General features: G+C 34.5%; 3 protein-coding genes across 4 annotated transcripts; 2 read left to right on the plus strand and 1 right to left on the minus strand.

The window, feature by feature from the left end:
- Positions 1 to 979: 979 nt before the first annotated feature.
- LOC106406887 (protein SENSITIVE TO PROTON RHIZOTOXICITY 2-like) lies at positions 980 to 5,373 on the minus strand. Its single transcript, XM_048746570.1, has one exon. The coding sequence runs from the start codon at positions 2,981 to 2,983 to the stop codon at positions 1,862 to 1,864; it is 1,122 nt and encodes a 373-aa protein (XP_048602527.1). The 5' UTR covers positions 2,984 to 5,373; the 3' UTR covers positions 980 to 1,861.
- Positions 5,374 to 6,268: 895 nt separating this feature from the next.
- On the plus strand, positions 6,269 to 10,876 carry LOC106410127 (cation/H(+) antiporter 3-like). Its single transcript, XM_013850616.2, has 3 exons — positions 6,269 to 7,249; positions 7,326 to 8,384; positions 8,649 to 10,876. The coding sequence occupies exons 1-3, from the start codon at positions 6,986 to 6,988 to the stop codon at positions 9,768 to 9,770; spliced, it is 2,445 nt and encodes an 814-aa protein (XP_013706070.2). The 5' UTR covers positions 6,269 to 6,985; the 3' UTR covers positions 9,771 to 10,876.
- A 1,133-nt stretch (positions 10,877 to 12,009) lies between these two features.
- LOC106385218 (vacuolar protein sorting-associated protein 24 homolog 1-like) lies at positions 12,010 to 13,727 on the plus strand. 2 transcript variants are annotated; one of them, XM_048746572.1, is made up of 6 exons: positions 12,010 to 12,302; positions 12,481 to 12,602; positions 12,683 to 12,785; positions 12,905 to 13,026; positions 13,226 to 13,387; positions 13,477 to 13,727. In XM_048746572.1, exons 1-6 carry the CDS (start codon positions 12,191 to 12,193, stop codon positions 13,558 to 13,560), a joined length of 705 nt encoding a protein of 234 aa, XP_048602529.1. In that variant the 5' UTR covers positions 12,010 to 12,190; the 3' UTR covers positions 13,561 to 13,727. The 2 variants fall into 2 exon arrangements, with proteins under 2 accessions (XP_048602529.1, XP_048602530.1); XM_048746573.1 differs by having other exon boundaries at positions 12,105 to 12,302; positions 12,526 to 12,602.
- The last annotated feature ends 464 nt before the right edge of the window (positions 13,728 to 14,191 follow it).

Genomic DNA, 14,191 nt, shown 5'->3' on the forward strand with positions numbered 1-14,191 from the left:
ATGTCTCCATATTATCAACCACTGCTTCCAGTCTGGAAGGATTAGTCAGACCTAAGGTCTGGATCATATTATATTTAATTTTATTGGAAAGTCGGAACACTTGGATTGGGAGGATGATGATCATATTGTAATTGCCATGAATTATCTTTACTTTAAATTTCATTTAAAACATGTTTGGTATGAATTAGGGGTTTGAACAATTGAAATTCCATTACAACTCTTAATTTTTTTTTTTTGTCAACAACTCTTAATTTTATTACTAGATTCTTAGCTAACAAAAAGAAGAAGAAAAACAGTAAACTAGTTTAGAAATGATTAATCAACATAAAGAAAGATCTAATGGACTAGAGTGGTCTCTCTAGACTCTAGTTGTGAGATAAAAAAAAGAACAAATGTGTTGCCAGATATAACAAAAATGAAGAAGAATAAAAAGTAACAGAAATAAAATTAAAAAATGTGTTCCCACTGAAGCAACTATTTCGCCTTTTAGGATTGAACATGGACTTTTTAACAATTGATTATTTTGTGACATAAAAGCAACTACGCTTTTTCTAGGATTGAACATGGACTTTTTAACAATTAATTATTTTGTGAAATATTCTTTACGGAATGTTCCATATCGTGTTTTATTCATATATCCCACAAATTCTTTTATCATTTATCTTAAATGGAAGGAAATGATAGTTTTCTTCTTTCTTCTTTTGGTATTGTCTGTTATAGTAGTACTAGCTAGGTGGTGAGGGACCCGTAAATTAGCAGATTTAAGTTGTGTAAAACTATTAGAAAACTAACTGTAACCAGAATCTTATTGATCTTGTTTCTGATTAGTTCTTTGCCTATTCACAATTTTACTATTCTTAGGGAATTTTTAAACACAGATGAAAAAATTACAATTAAGTTGTTGGACCTGACATAAACACTGGTTCACGCGATGTTGGACCTGACCATCGTACATACCCTAAGAAATGATGCTATCGAGTCAAGACACATCGCTACACAAACTGTAAACACGAGTTTTCAATGGGAGTTCATTTTTGAATCTCTTTTATGATCCAATCCACCAAAATATGGTGTTATAACATTTTTTTGCTTTATATACTTCCTTTATTTAAAATATTTAGTAATAATTGTCAAGTAGTCTATACTGTACATCTATATCAGAAGAAATGGACCGTTGAAAATGTATTGTCAAAATTAAAAATTCTTTTTTTTTTCTATTCATGAGAGAAAATCACAATGGATGAAAATTGCTGCGTATGTGCATAGAGAAGATAATTATTTCTTTCTTAACCAAGTTGCTTTGGTCTAGTGGTATAGGAGCTCCAGCTGGATTGACCGCCCCTGGGTTCAAGCCTTGGCCACTGCGGAATTTACATGTGGGCTGCAGCACCCGAGACCGAAGACCGTTACACGGTGAGCCACATGGTGACGCCCTGGCAGCGTCCTTGCTCACTTCGGTCTCTAGTCTGGACCACCTCGGTGGGGCCAGGATACTCGATTAGCAAAAAAAAAAAAAAATTATTTCTTTCTTAAATTGTTATATATGGACGAAAATACTATCTTTAGTGCTGCCACCAACTGACACCAATTGTAAACATATGTCAAATATATTATAAGATGTTACATTGCTAGTTTGAAGTCAGATGAGCCATTGTCACGTTAGTTTCTCAACATTGTAACTATTATTCAGAAATCAAAAGTTGCATGGATTAACCAAAACTATTACCCATAACTTAGCAGAAGCAAGAATGATGAAAAACTACGTAAACTTTTTTAACATATCCATAATGCAGTATCGTAATCAAAATAATTTGTAACATTAACGCTAATGCACAAGTCATTTGATAATACGTAGAAATCTTTATATTGTGATAATCGGACGCTGCTGCGGCGGCGGGCCATGGACCGGTGAGTGGCCCACGAATAAAGAAACATGGCTCATAAGCTTGTCTTTCCTAGAGAACGTAGTCCCACAAGAACAAACCCACTTGATATCCCCACAATGCTTCTCGTGCGTCCTAAGATCAGACAAAACCGAGAAATGCTTCACGTTACATCTCCTGCACATATACATTTTCGGACAATGACTTCTCTTGTAATGATTCTTGGCGCAAATCACAGATTTCAACGGCTGAAACTTCTCGTGCCTCTGGTTCCATCTACACCCATGTTGAGGGCACGAGTAGTAATGTGTCATCAATGAGTGTCCTTCGACTTTCTTGTCATGGCTCGTTGGGCTGATCAAGGCTTCACGTGTCTTGTACTCGTCTCCGTGTGCTCTCATGTGCATCCTTAGATTCGCGTCTCTCTTAAACCCTTTTCCACAAATCTGACAGTAATGCGTGAACTTTGCTAGTAGATCGTCTGCGCCTAGCTCCAATACCTCATAGTTCCCGGGTCTTGTTTTAAAACGATGCTGATCTTTTTTAGGGTTTATGGATTGTGTGCCATGCCAGTCAAGATTATGGTCAATAAACGAAATATTTCCTCTTTCTTGGACGCCAAGAAAGTTGGTTGACGACTCTGGCGTGAAGTCATGATCCGGTTCGGTCTCTTGTGTGGAATACTTCATAACAATTGCATCAACGGTTTGTTCGTTATTGAAGTTACTGTTGTTGTTAGATGGGATGTGGCGTTGTTGGCAAGTGAGCATCATTGAAGTAGCTGCCGTGACGATCTCTTGAACCAAGCTTTCGATGTTAGCCACGGCCAAAGACGACGTTGACTCCGAGGATTGGTTATTGTTAGAGATCATGAAAAAGCTGACCAGAGATTGGATGTGGTGGACTTTGTCTTGTATTGTGGAGAGATTGAGTAGAAGAGAGAGCGAAATGCTGTGGTCCTCTTCCGATGATTTCGTCGCCGCCGTCATGGGATAGAGATGATTTGAGGACGTAATGGTCGTCTCGGAGAAGCAAGGCATTGAGCCTTCTCCGTTGTTCATAATATGCTCTCCTTGATTCATATGATCTTCTTGATTCATTTGTGTATAAGAAGAATCTAATTAACTTGAGTTTAACCTTATTTGTTCTTTTGATTTTCTTGGTTCCTTAAATTCTTTGTGGTGTATTTGTTTTATATATATATGACAGCCTTCCTAGAGGGGTGGATTATTGAATAAGACACCCTACCTTCTAAGCATACATTCACGCACACAAATGTATACGATTCACGCCTACTATTTTTTTATCTTTTTTTGGTATTATTTTATCAATTTTTTTCTTTCTAAATCAGCTACTATTCTACTAATTTGGAAAACATTTGAAAAAAGCAAATTCTGGCAACGGTATTTAGCCAAAAACAAACACAAATGAAATACAAAGGAGAAACCGGCAATCTATTGAATCTGACGATTCTTTGAGCCATGCATTCATCGCTGAATTCAAAGTCCGATAGACGTATCTTGATTTCATATTTAATAAGCGTTTAAATATTTTCTATATAGTGATTTGTGTATAGAAAAATGTTTCAGATTGTAGTCTATATATTTTTTGTGGATATCAATCCATTAATTAAGACCTCAATCCACTAATTACGACCTAAGAATATTTGGAATAATATTTTGAGTAACTTAATTTATGGACAGTAATTATGACACAATGTATGAAATGAAGTCATGAATGATACATTAGGTTAAAAGTTGATGTGATTAACAAGAAATTCAACTAGATTAGAGAAAGCAAGTAAGACCTTCCTCGCATAAACCTACTAATATTTTGTCAGCTATATATATCTTAAAATAAACGAAGAATGTCAATCCCAAATTCCCAATTAAATTAAATTAAAAGTAACTAACTTAAGTCAAGTTTTAGATGGCCTGTTCGTCACGTATTAATTGAATATACATTCATATGACGATAAAATTTACAGAACGGTGAAGATTATATACCATCTTATGCCACTTATTATTTGAATATACATACATGTAACGCCAGCTTACATACTATCTTATGTCACATGTATAAACAATGCTTTAAAAATATTCTTCAACATGCATTCCTCGTACTGCTTTTATGCGCATATGTAAACGCGTGCTATATAATAGGATGTTACAGGGAACATTAACAATGAGGCAATCTGCATGCGTTGCAATTTTTTAGTAGAGTAATCTGGGTCAACCGTATTCATTTTATATTTCAAAGGGAATAACTTTAGTTGGAACTTGGAACATATCTATATTAATGAATAACTGGCATTTATATAAAGTGGATGGATGATTAATGCTCTTTTTGTAGCTTTGGTAAATTATTTGTGGAAGAATGTCGAGTCAACGCAATTGTGTTAGAAATTTTGCTACCTACATGCGGGTCCACACGAATCAAATATACAGATTTTTAAAGTATTCGTTTTGTTCGAATAATCAATTATCTGATTCGATTTTTTGCTATTCCGAAATTCGGTGTACATATATTCAAAAAATTATATTTTAATTGGATCTTCGATTCGATCCATACCAATAAATTAAAAACTAAAATATCCAAAATAATATAAATAATAGTATTTTATTACAAAAATAAAAATTATTTACTTTAATTTTTTTAATAACTAAAATAATCAATTTAATAAAAAAAATATTATAAAGCTTATATATAATTATAGAAATATATGTATATATATATATATATGCACATAATAGATCGTATTGAATATCCGTGATATGATTGCTTCGTTTTTACGAATATTACATATTAGAGCATGTTTATTGTAGATCTTTTAGATTAAATCTCTTATCGTAATATAAGATACGGTCTCTTAGCTTTTAACTAAAAAAAACTAAGAGACGTCTCTTAAATAAAAGATATAAGAGACGTCTCTTAACTTTTTTAGTTAAAATCTAAGAGACTGTATCTTATATTACGTTAAGAGACTCGACCTAAGAGACATGCAATAAACATGCTCTTAGTATTTGCTTTGCTTCAAAGAGTTACGGATACCTAATTTTTTTGGTTAAAAAACGAATAACAAATCAAATCAAATTTAAATATATTTTGTCCGGCTTAGTTACAACTATAATCTATTTCGGATGTCAAACAGCAGTATTTTAACTATTTTTGTTTTTAGAAATTGATCCGTCAATACTATAAAATTGGAAAATGACGCAAAAAGATGTGACCATCCAACTTATACTATATTTTAATTTGTTGGAAAATCAGAGTTGATCTAGTCAGATTGACTCAGGAGTGGAATGATATTGATATTCCAATTGTCATGAATCATCCTTAACCTTTTTAAGAAATTTCCATATTCATGCTTTTAATTTCATTCATTTAAAACATTTTTTTGATTAAATTTGGAGTTTGAACGGTTAAAATGCCCTTACAACCCTTAGTTTTATATATTACTAGTTTTTTAGCAAAAAAAAAAAACTATTTTAGCAATGATTAATCAACCATAAGAAAGATCTGATTGACTAGAGTGGTCTAGTGAGAAATGAAGAACAAATGTGTTGTAAAAATACGAATAACAGAACAAATGTAGATGAACAAAAAGTAACACAAATAAAACTAAGATTTGTTGCCCATTAAAGCAACTATTATGCTTTTTCTATGACATGTGCCTTTTAACAATGGATTATTGAGTGAAGTTTTTTATGGAAGGTTTTTATTCATATAAAGTCCACAAAATTTCATCATTTATCTTAAATGGACTGAAACGATCATTTGTTCTTTTTATTCTCTCTTCTTTCTCCTTTTGGTATTCTGTTATAGTAGGCGGTGACCCGTAAGTTTTATAAAAGAACAAGATTTAGGTATCTTTAAATTCACATCTCCTCTTATTACTAATCAAAATGTCACATAAATTAATAATAAAATAGATTAATTTTATTTAAAAAAATCTGAAATAATTGAAAAAAAATAATAACGCCAATTTTAATGATATTAACGCTATTAACTAAACCCTAAGCTTTAAATCTATACCCTAAACCCAAATCATAAACCCTAAATCCAAACCGTAAACCGTAAACCCAAACTCTATATCCTAAACCCAAATCCTAAATCCTAAACCCAAACCGTAAACCCTAAACTCAAACTCTATCTCCTAAACCCAAATCATAGACTCTAAACTCAAACGATATATCCAAACCTAATCCTTACGCCCTAAACTCAAATCGTAAACCCTGAACCCAAATCCTATATCCTAAAGGTTTGGGTTAATGTTGATGTTGTTTCTTTAAAGTTTAAGATTTGGGTTTAGATTCTAGGGTTTGAGTTTAAGGTGTAGGGTTTAGGTTTAAAGTTTACAGTTTGGGTTTAGGGTTTAGGATTTAGGATTTGGGTTTAAGATATATGGTTTGGGTTTAGGGTTTAGAGTTTGGGTTTAGAATTTAGGGTTTAGGGTTTAGATTTAAGGTTTAGAGTTTAGAATTAGGGTTTAGTTAGTGACGTTAGCGTTATTAAAATGAATGTCATTATTTTTTTAAAATTATTTTAGATTTTTTTAAAAGAAAAATGTATTTTATTATTAATCTATGCGGCAGTTTGATTGGTAATAAGAGAAAATGTGAATTTAAAAATTCACCTTAGGTGACCCTAAGTTTTATTCTTTAGAAAACTGTAAGAAAAACCAACTGTAACCAGAATCTTATTAATCCTGTTTCTGATTAGTTCTTTGCCTATTCACAAATTTCCTATTCTCAGGTTTTTTTTTTAAAACATAGATGAAAATAACAATTAAGTTGTGTAAACCTGTAAAATAACCTAACAGTAAGCAGAATCTTATTAATCTTGTTTCCGGTTAGTTCTTTGCACATTCACACACTTACTATTCTTAGGGTTTTCGAAAACCACACATGAAAAAAACTTTCGTTCACACTTCGATTCTTGTTTCCAACAGTAAAAACTAATTAAATGAATTTATTCGTGTTAAAAAACAAATCTTTATAATCGTCTCTCCGTAAAAAAATTGTTAGTGCAATCTTTTCTTTGGTCTGTTTCCTTTTGTTTGTTGTTGGATTCTTCTTCGTCTTCGTTGAGGGTTTTCAACAATGGAGTTTGGAGATGATAAGATGCTTTACCTGAGAGACACATGGAAAGAATCAAACATGATCTGCGACGTCACGCCTCTAAACCCTAGCTCTAACGGCGTTTGGCCTTCTCCTAACTTCACAGATCCTAATATAAACGTTCATTTCTGGGACCACGCGTTTCCACACTTACAGTTGATATTTCTCGTCATTTCTTTCCTATGGCAGTTCTTGCATTTCTTCCTCCGCCGTCTCGGCATGATACGTTTCACGTCCCATATGCTTGTGAGTTATTATCACGATGTCTCTAGATTTTGAGTTTGAGGTTTGGTATTTATCTTCTTTTTTTTTTTTTTTGTAGACTGGTGTTCTCTTGAGCAAGTCTTTTATAAATGAGAATACAGCTGCGAGGAGATTCTTCGCTTCAGAGGATTACAAAGAGATTGTGTTTAGTCTTGTTTCTGCTTGCTCTTACATGATGTTCTGGTTCTTGATGGGAGTTAAAATGGACATGGGTTTGATCCGAACCTCGGGGAGGAAAGCTATCACCATTGGTCTTTCCTCTGTCTTACTCTCCATTTTGGTTTGTTCAGTTATCTTTTTCGGAAACTTGAAAGACGTGGGAAACAAGAGATCGGATAATACGCTTAGTTCTTTGGAAGCCGTAGTGGTTTACTCGATACAATGCCTTTCTTCTTTCCCTGTCGTTGGGAACCTTCTCTTTGAGCTAAGGCTACAGAACTCAGAGCTAGGTCGTCTCGCCATCTCCGCTGCCGTCATCAGCGACTTCAGCACCTCGGTTCTCTCTTCATCTCTCATCTTCATGAAGGAGCTCAAGGACGAGCAAACACGGCTCGGGAGCATGTTTATAGGAGATGTCATCGCTGGGAACCGTCCTTTGATGCGAGCAGCGGTAGCTGTTCTCTTTGTTTGTGTTGCCATCTATGTTTTCAGACCGTTGATGTTCTACATTATTAGAAAAACACCATCTGGTCGGCCCGTCAGGCCAATCTACCTAGCTATAATCATTGTTATGGTCTCTGGATCAGCCGTACTTGCCAACTGGTGCAAACAATCTATTTTCATGGGACCTTTCATATTAGGTCTCGCTGTTCCTCATGGCCCTCCTTTAGGCTCGGCGATCGTTCAGAAGTTTGAGTCAGCAATATTCGGCACTTTTCTTCCGTTTTTCGTTGCCTCATCTTCAAGTGAGATAGACATTTGGGCTTTGCTTAATTGGAGTGCACTCAATGGCATTATATACATCATGGTAACATCTTTCGTCGTCAAGTTTATTTTGACCACTCTTCCTGCTTTGTTCTACGGTATGCCAATGGAAGACTGCTTCGCCATCTCTCTTATTATGTCTTTTAAAGGCATCTTCGAGCTCGGTGCCTACGCCTTGGCCTTCCAAAGAGGGGTATGTAGACACTAGACACACATATACGCCACTAGACACACATATACGCCACAACCATATATAATCAATGTTCAAAAAATCATTAGGCAGTAGTTATGCGCTTTCTAGAAAATTAATGCTTAGGCAGGTGTCTATAGTCGCTGCCGTCTAGACTGACTTTTTCAAATTGTTTCATTTATGATTATTTTGCCGTCTAGGTGCACTGACCATAATTATTTTAATACAAAAAACTCTATCTCATGTCTATGTTTTGAACATTTGCAGTCTGTCCGTCCTGAGACCTTCACCGTTGCATGTCTTTACATAACGTTGAACTCCGCAATCGTACCTCCGATTCTGAGGTACTTATACGACCCATCGAGGATGTACGCAGGGTACGAGAAGCGGAACGTGCAGCACCTGAAACCGAACTCCGAGCTGAGGATCTTGTCGTGCATCTACAGAACAGATGACATAAACCCAATGATCAACCTCCTTGAAGCCATATGCCCGTCCCGGGAAGCTCCTGTAGCAGCCTACGTTCTCCACTTGTTAGAGCTCGTGGGGCAAGCCAACCCCATCTTCATTTCCCACAAGTTACAGACTTGCAAAACAGAAGAGACGTCTTTCTCAAACAATGTGGTTCTCTCCTTTGAAAAATTCCACAAAGATTTATTCGGTTCGGTCTTCGTAAGCACCTTCACGGCCGTGTCTATGCCCGATACGATGCATGGAGACGTATGCATGCTTGCATTAAACAACACTACTTCTCTCATCCTCCTTCCTTTTCACCAGAGTTGGTCTGCTGACGGATCAGCTCTCATCTCGGACAGCAACATGATCAGGAACCTTAACCAGAGCGTTCTTCAAGTAGCGCCATGCTCTGTCGGAATCTTTGTCTATAGAAGCAGCTACGGTCGGAGAAACATCAATGACACGGTTTTAAACATGTCATCCTACAAAGTATGTATGATCTTCATTGGTGGTAAAGACGATAGAGAAGCCGTGACACTTGCGACTAGAATGTCACGTGACCCTAGAATTAACCTGACCGTGGTCCGAATGACTACTGTCGATGATAAAGTAAAAGAAATCTCGGAGTGGGATAAAATGCTTGACGATGAACATCTTAGAGAGATGAAGAGCAACGCATCAGTAGATGTCTTTTATACTGAAAAGGCGATCTTAGACGCTACTGAGACACCGGGTGTGATGAAATCGTTGGCGAGTGAGTTCGATATGTTCGTAGTGGGGAGAGGAAAAGGGAGGAAGAGTGTGTACACGGATGGGCTTGAGGAGTGGAGTGAGTTTAAGGAGCTTGGTGTTATTGGTGATTTACTGGCTTCACATGATATCAATTCTCAGGCTTCTGTTTTGGTTATACAACAACAACAGCTTATGATTTAGGTCAATGTTCCTTGTTACCTACGCAATTCATTTGTAGTTTTACCAATTTTCTTTTCACTATAGTCATTCGAAAGTTAATTGTAATTATGGTATTCTTTTGTAAATTTCACTTAATCCATTCAAATTTTTTTTTTGTAACTTAAATTTCACTTAATCCATTCAAATTTTACTTTCTGGAAAACTCAGTTTCTCGTTAAGATAAAGCTTTGTTCATCAGAAGAGCAAATTAACTGAGAAGAAATTGATTGGTGTATGTCATGTATCATCAACATAATGTGGATTCACCCATGATGTGAAGTACTTCTCTGTTTGATGAGGTCATTGACATGTGACACTCACTCATGTTGTTGAGCTACTAAAACAGAAACTCTAGTTCTTAGATCTTCAGATGCAAGCAGCTCCGGTCTAACATTTTCAATTTTTTATGTCTTATTATGTTCACTTAAAACTTTGCGTCTTTTTATTCATGTGAAATTTTATAGTGTTATATATACAATTAAAATTTTCATTTAAAATCATGATGTGCTAAGCGGTGGGGTTTTTTTTACCTATGCTCTGGACCGGCCATAGATGCTAGCAAACCGGATGCCTCCTAACTCCTAAAGCTCCATCCACTCAGCTAATCCAGAGAAACCCCCAGTGATTCATCATCATTGTGATCTTTCTCCCTATAATCACCAAGTCAATACTTTTTCACCACCAATGTTTATTGTGGTGACCACCGTTGAGAATCTTCTCCGAGTAGGTGAAACTTTCGGCCGTGGAATATGTTTCCTCCAAATCATTCAAGACTCTGTCAACACTAAGTGGTTGATTGTTTGTGGTTTTTGCTTTAGTTTTTGGTTTTTGCTTTTGTAGAAACCATTTTTCATCCAATCAAGTTTTTGGTTTTAATTTTTGTTTTTCTAAAAACCATTTGAGTTGCCAATCAAGATTTTCAATAAATAGATTCCCTAAAATTTAGGGAAACTAGTTTTTGAAAAGTTTAACCAATTTATGAAGAAAAACCAAAAACCAACTTTTGTGAGCTTTTATGAAGAAAAACGAATTTTGATTTTTTTTTGTAGAAACTACTACATTATAATTAATTAATAATTAATAAATAATATTTTCATAAAAGTTAAAATTATCATAAAATATTTTGTACATTAGATATCATTTAAACAATAGTGTGAAATATTTTAATTTGTGTTTCATATCTGTAAATAAATTTATATATTTTATAAATAATATTATTTAATTTTAAAACTTAGTTATTAGTTTCTATAAATAAAACAATTGAATTATTTTAATAATTATTAGTCACATTAAAAATAACAAAAAATTATAAAAACATAATATGTTTTGTTAATAAAATATATTGTATAATCCTGAATTATAAAAATAGCCATTCAACTTTAAGAAAATATAAATAATTTATATAAGAAAATTTATAATTAGTTTCAAAATTTTATGTATTTTTATTTTTGTATCATTTATAATATTTATATAAGAAAAAATTTTCTATTCAAGTTTTAAAAATTAAAAACCAAAAACCAAAATCTAAAAACCAAAATCTAAAATCTAAAAACCAAAAACTAAAACTAAAAACTAATGAAACAATCATCACCTAAGCCTGTCTAAGTTTTAAATTTTGTTTTTAGTTTTTCAAAATTTAAGATTTTTAATTTATTCATTTTAAGTTTTAATCTAATAGATCTTAACAGGTTGGTTAATTTGTTCCGAATCAGGTTGGACTGAGCCAACTTTTGAAATGGGGCAAATCTCCAAAATAGCACCTTTTTAAGTTTATATCACAAAAATAGCACTCAAAAACTAGAATGACCAAAGTAGCACATTTCTAAGTTTATCCTTTGAAAATTTTAATTTTTTTATTTTTCAAAAATTTGAAATCTTATCCCCAAAACCTCATTTCTCAACTCTAAACCCTAAACCCTAAACTCTAAACCCTAAACCCTAAACCATAAACCGTAAACCCTAAACTCTAAACCCTAAACCGTAAACTCTAAACCCTAAATTCTAAACTCTAAACCCTAAACCCTAAACCCTAAACTCTAAACCATAAACCGTAAACCCTAAATCCTAAACCCCACCTTTTAACTCTAAACCCTAAGTTTGTGACTTTTGATAAAACATTAAGTGCTATTTTTATGACTTTTGACCTTGAATGTTAGTTTGAGAACATAAACTTGATTTAGTGCTATTTTTGTCTTTTTCTCATTGAAATGAGCAGATATAAAAAGTTGGTTGAGAGTGAACAATATTTTTAATTGAACCGCTTATTTGATAAATAAAAAATAAATTTATTTTATAAAAGAAAAGGTATTTAAGAGTTAGTTGTGAGGAGAAGGGGTCGTTACTAGTTATTCGTTACTCATCCATCAAGATTGAAAACAGAGCAGCGAAGGTTTTAGAAAAAAATGAAGAAAGTGATGAAGATCATCAAGCCGAAGCCTGATCCAAAGCAACGCTTACGTGATTGGCAACGCAAACTTCGCCAGGAGTGCCGTGACATCGAACGCCAAATCCGAGGTTCTACTTTTTCTCATCTCTTCCTCCTCCTCCTCGGTGAATGAATTTAGGGTTTTTTTAGATTCAAGAAAAAAAAAAGTTTTCAAATTCGCCGAAATTAGATTGATGGGTTTGGTTGATTTCACTCAAAACTGCGAGAAATCACTCTGAATCGGGTTGGGATCGGACGATGATCAAGAATCGCAAGTGTTGGTTAGATTCTTGAGATTCTTGGTTTTTTCAGATATAGAGAAAGAAGAGAGAACGGTACATAAAGCTATTAAAGAGGCTGCTAAGCGGAATGATATGGTCTCAGCTAAGGTAGACTCTTAAAAAAAATGTAATCTTTGGCTCTTTTCAAAATGTGTTTAGTGATTTTGGTTCTGGGAATGTTGTTACAGGCGCTTGCTAAGGAGATTGTGAGTTCGAGAAGAACAGTTAACAAGTTATATGAAAACAAGGCTCAGATGAATTCTATATCAATGCATCTCGGAGAGAGTATTGGTATATAAAAGCTTTTTTCATTGGCATGATTTTTTGAGAGCTTTCATCACTTTGTCAGGCTATGTTTGCAATGTGACTCACTTGTGTATCCTTTACTTTTTTTTCTGGTGAATCTTCAGCTGTTGCTGGAACAGTTGGGAATCTCTCCAAGAGTACAGAGGTTATGAAGCTTGTTAATGATCTCATGAAGGCTCCACAAATGGCTGCAATTATGCAGGAGTTCGGCAAAGAGATGACTAAGGTCTCTTCATTGGTTTCCCTTTCTCTCTCTCTCATTTGATCATGTATGCTTATCGATGATAATCACACGGTTCACACCTTTAAAGCATGGCATTACTTTTTTGATACTTGATATTAGTGTTTTTTTTTCATCTGAGCCTGTTTGAAATTGTTTGGCTTTACATAATCCTGAGTGAATCTTTTGTTGCTTTGGTATGCAGGCTGGAGTTATTGAGGAGTTTGTGATTGATGCCATTGACAATGCACTAGATTCTGAGGGTATGGAAGAAGAGATCGACGAGGAGGTTGATAAAGTATTGACTGCTATTGCTGGAGAAACCGCTGCTGAGCTCCCAGAAGCTGTCAGGAAAGAAAGGATAAAGGTACCTGCGCAGAAGACCAAAGTGCATTGCATGATTCTGAGAGAAAGAACACAAAGTTTGATACTTTTTTATGTTTTTTTTTCTTGCAGGAAGAGGCAATTGCAGAAGGTGTTGATGATGAGGAAGAATTGGAAGAGATTCAGCTCGGCTTGCTAAAGTTAGATCCTAACTGATTCCAATGATTCTTTACACACCATTACTCTTGAAAGGTGATGAGTATATAAGGAGGTTGCAGCCAGCCAGTGTATTGTATATAATATTAGTTGAATTACTGTATACAATGCAACCATAAGCCACCTTTTGTTAACAAAATTTCGTTTCTACGAGTTATTGAAAACAATCCGAGTGCTATAAACTCCACTTGTGTTTTCAAAGAACCACCTAAACCTGTATGATCGAAAGTTGGCCATTAACAGAGATGCTCATGAACTGAAACCAAACACTTGATAACATCACTCACTCACCATCCATCATATATCATCAGTCCCAGAAGTAATTAGAGTAAAACAAAAATAACTGGCGTTACAGTTGGATACATTGTCTTGACCTTTATTATACATCAGTTACTTCATTGTTAAGTTTACAAGTTAGTGCTTTATAACCATATGGTATTTAAGAGATTCTACTAGTTTGTTAGGTACATGCATCCATCTTAATTTAACCTTGCTGGATTGACTCTCTGCATACACTTTTCTAGAACAATGCATCGAGCCAGTAACACAATTTCTTTTGCCCTTTTACAATTCAATCTTAATGACTGATGCATATTTTTGGTCAAAATTTCCATGTGCATTTTAGTCAACA

The sequence above is a fragment of the Brassica napus genome, chromosome C2 (assembly GCF_020379485.1).
Source record: "Brassica napus cultivar Da-Ae chromosome C2, Da-Ae, whole genome shotgun sequence".
Taxonomy (NCBI): domain Eukaryota; kingdom Viridiplantae; phylum Streptophyta; class Magnoliopsida; order Brassicales; family Brassicaceae; genus Brassica; species Brassica napus.